We start from the raw sequence: 3,866 nt of genomic DNA, 5'->3' as shown, positions 1-3,866 counted from the left end.
ACACAAACCAGAGCTGTAACTGCAACATATAGAATTTCAGGAATGAGGTGTCACACCAGTTTTACCTGACAAATCTAAACACAGCCACACAGCCATGAGAACCAGCGAAGAATCCATTATTTAAATTATACTTGCTTGAAAGGAAAATGGCCTTTAGAGCACTGAGAAAAGCTAGATATGCCAATTCGATATTCTCTAACATTGTCCCCTTCACTTTTCACTTTAAAAATGATAGTCACTTGTGTATAGACACATGTCTCATTCATTTTCAGTTCTATTAACTATGTAACATCATACATAGATGGTCAAAGGTGTCCCATGCATTTTCAAGGCTATAGGTGGCATGATATGGACTTCAGCTAAAGGACTACCCAGTATAATTGGCTCTTTGCTGTAGTGTCATGGTGTAGTCACAGGCTGGCTAATTTAGGAGTCACACAGTCATACACTTGCGCTCTGTAGCCCCCCTTAGACGAGCGCTCACCGCCTCCCGCCTAGTTTCCATGGCAGCACCACAGGCTGCTGCTTGGGGCCGCCTGCTGTTTCCGCGCTGGCGTGACAGAGCGCGCTGCTCTTTGATGTGCCGCGTCACCACTGCTCCGCTCGCTCGCCACACAGAGCTGACAGGCGGCACTTTGAAGTCTGCCAGCATCCCGATATCATCTCGTGCTTCTCTCAACGGAGATGCAGCACACAGATGAGCTGGCGGCTCCTGATGCCTGACAGCCCAGGGCTCCTCGCTACACCACACTCTCTACGCACGGTGGCTTGAAGCCTCTCACCAGAGGGCCCCATGTCTCTCAGCACCAAAGTGTCAAGCTAAAAGCAAATTTTTCAAAAATAGCAGCCATGCAGAATGTTTTTGGTCTAGAGCGTGTTTTGTGAACTGGGCCTGACATGTCACGGGGGAGTGATTCTGTGACAGGAGATGTTTCTACAGAGGCGTGCCCATGTGATGTGTTGTGGGCACACAGCTCTAACATGAACTATATAACACCATCAATCCCTGTTACTTTGCCATTGTCATATGCTTGTTGATGTCACAGTGAAAGTAGGCTACAGTGGATGTGTGTGAACCCACATTGTGTGTCCATGTTCCTCCAAGTGTCTTCAGTGAAATCCTGATCAAAAAGTAGTTACATTTTAAACATCCAGATAGTAATAACAATAGATAGAGGAACATGTTGTAGTGTGGAGTGATATGAATCCCATCGAATTGGCTTATGGTATAAGATCATTCCTTGTCTACTATCTATCTATCTATCTATCTATCTATGTCATTGTTTGAATGTGTATGTGTGTGCATTGTGCGTTGTGCGTGCTGATGTTTGTGCTTGTGTGTTGCTGTTTGTCTGCTCAGGTCTGTGAGAAGGAGAAGCTGCTGACGGAGCGTAACCAGCTGAAGGCCTGCATGGGAGAGCTGTGGGAGAACTTCTCCTGCCTGTCTCAGGAAGTCTACAAGGACGTGCAGCTGAGCCCCGAGCAGGTGCACCGCTACTGCCCCAGCCTCCGGCCCGCCAACGCCACGCCCAACTCCACCCCCACCCCCAACACCACTGCCAGCAACAGCAACAGCAACAGCAGCAGCACCGCCACCACGGCCACCGGCCCCCCTGCCTCCACCAGCATCGACCTCACCACCAACTCCCGCTCCGCCACCCCTGAGCCCCAGTTCCACAAGTCGCCGGGGCCCTCGGAAGGCGGGCCGGGCCCGGCCCAGTGGTGTCTGGCGACCGGCAACGGTGCCGATGGGCTGGTGGGGAACGGGAGGGAGGGTCCAGACTCCATCACCAAGGCAGCTGTAGCCTTCCACGAGTCAGGGCTGTCGTCATCGGAACAGTGCAACCAGACGGTGACAGTAGACTTCTGTCAAGAAATGACTGATAAATGTACCACCGAAGAACAGCCCAGGAAGGACTCTTCCTAGTGCTGCTGGGAATCTGTCTTTTGTTTTGTTTTGTCAATTTTTTTATTTAGTTAAATGAGTTTTTGACAGACCCTTTTTGAAAAGGGTTGTTACAATGGTCAGCCTCTGCCAGTGTTCTTATTTGAAACATTTATTTTGTTTTGTTAGTATTTATGTCTTTTATTGTCTTTGAAAGGTTGACACTACAGTTGTCTTAACTGCAGCAATACTGTTGTCCAGGTTTTTCTCTATTCTAACCATAACAGAATGGTTGCGAATTCTCACACAGCTCTCACAACGGTGCTACACCTTTCCCCGCCAATGACCTCCGCAGGGGCAATGCTGCTTTTGATGTATTACAGTCCATTCAAAGCAGGGATGGGCACAGACCGCATCTCAAACTCAAACCTCTATGGACCTAGCAGCAGCTGTCTCTCTCTCTATCTATCCCTCTCTCTCTCTGTCTTTCTACCCCCTCTCTCTATCTCTCTATTTCTCTATCTATCTATCTATCTATCTGTCTATCTGTCTCCTTCTCCAACCTGTATCTATGTCCTCCTTTCTTCTATCTTCCCTCCTCTCTCTTTGACCTTCTCATTCTCTCAGTGGCCCTTGTCACACAATTCAAACTCAGGAAGTATTCTGAATGTTCAATATTATTCATGAAAAAAGGATACAGATTCTGTACATGAAAGATTCTTTTTGCAGCATCTCAGCTGTAAATGTTCATATGCAAAAACGTCTTCTGCGTCGCTCATTTTTACTGTTTCTGTACTGCAACACTTTTATGTACAGATGGTTGTATCTAAACATTCCTCCTTTGCCTTCTACAGCACTGAAATGAACGAAAATGACTCAAAAGACAGAACGAATTGACATGAGGTTGAATAGCTATGTCCCAACACATCAGCAATACCCTTGTATTTGGATGTTTTTAATGGTAATGTATAAGTGCTTGCTTAGCAGAAAGTGTGGTGTATATAGTATGGAGCATGGTGGCTGTCAGTAATGTTGTACAGGTCAAGGTTTAGCCGTTTCGTTTCTCTCTGGGGTTATATCAAGCACCTTTTTACCAAGGAAATCATTCTGCTCTGCTGTTTCCTGTCTAAAGTGAAATCCCCATGAAGGTGGGTGTTCTTGAACTCAGGAAATCAGCCTGTCACTGATGTATGCCTGTCACCTGTCGAGTGCGCCCACTGATGTATTTAGATACACATGCACACACACACACACACACGCGCGTACATGCGCACATTCACACACTCACACACTGTCACCATCACTGCAACCGGATGCACATACCCCCCATGGCCACACGTTTAATTGATCAGGCCCCTTGGATGTTGATGAGGACTGTGTAAAAAGTTTGTATATAATCCATGACTCAGGCGGTGTCGGTGTAAACCTGGTTGACAGCCTCTTTAAATGTGAAGAGTCACAGCCTTTCTGTGTTTTTATCAGTATTTAAAGATTGAATGGTGAAACCCTCAGCCACTTTTTACTTTATTTTCTTCAGTTTTATGTTTTGATGTCAAGGGTTGTGGATACTTTTTATCTAGCAGAGGGACTCATAGTTTGATATGGCATTTTAAAGTAGTCACAAATAGTGGTGTGAGACACTTGCTCTATTGTCTGCTCTTAGTGCTGCCCCTCTCTCTCTTTAGCACCATGCATTGCACTCAAAACCTGCTAGCACTTCACAACAGGGAGATTTCTGTTTTAGAACCTTGACAAAGTCTAAAAATGCAGCACTTACATTGGCACTTAAAAGTGCTCCTCTAAAACAAATGATTTAAATTAGATTTACCCGAAGACTAGCAAAATATTACAAGATACAACCAGCTCTATTATAACAGAGAAGGAATAGAAACGCATTATGAGGGAGTGTTCTGACTGTTATTTTATTGATAATAATCTAATAAGCTAATGGAGAATTCTATTAAGTATGTGAACACAGCTG

The 3,866-nt window shown here is 45.5% G+C and overlaps 1 protein-coding gene across 2 annotated transcripts in view; it reads left to right on the top strand.

The window, feature by feature from the left end:
* Positions 1-3,073, top strand: part of bach2b (BTB and CNC homology 1, basic leucine zipper transcription factor 2b) — a 65,037-nt gene extending 61,964 nt beyond the window's left edge. For both annotated transcript variants that reach the window (XM_048250400.1, XM_048250399.1), the window contains exon 5: positions 1,361-3,073. In XM_048250400.1, the coding sequence (XP_048106357.1) occupies positions 1,361-1,927 (567 nt within the window). In that variant the 3' untranslated portion in view covers positions 1,928-3,073. The remainder of the gene's footprint in view (positions 1-1,360) is intronic.
* The last annotated feature ends 793 nt before the right edge of the window (positions 3,074-3,866 follow it).

The sequence above is a fragment of the Alosa alosa genome, chromosome 8, assembly GCF_017589495.1.
Source record: "Alosa alosa isolate M-15738 ecotype Scorff River chromosome 8, AALO_Geno_1.1, whole genome shotgun sequence".
Taxonomy (NCBI): domain Eukaryota; kingdom Metazoa; phylum Chordata; class Actinopteri; order Clupeiformes; family Clupeidae; genus Alosa; species Alosa alosa.
This window is presented reverse-complemented; position numbering and strand designations above follow the sequence as displayed.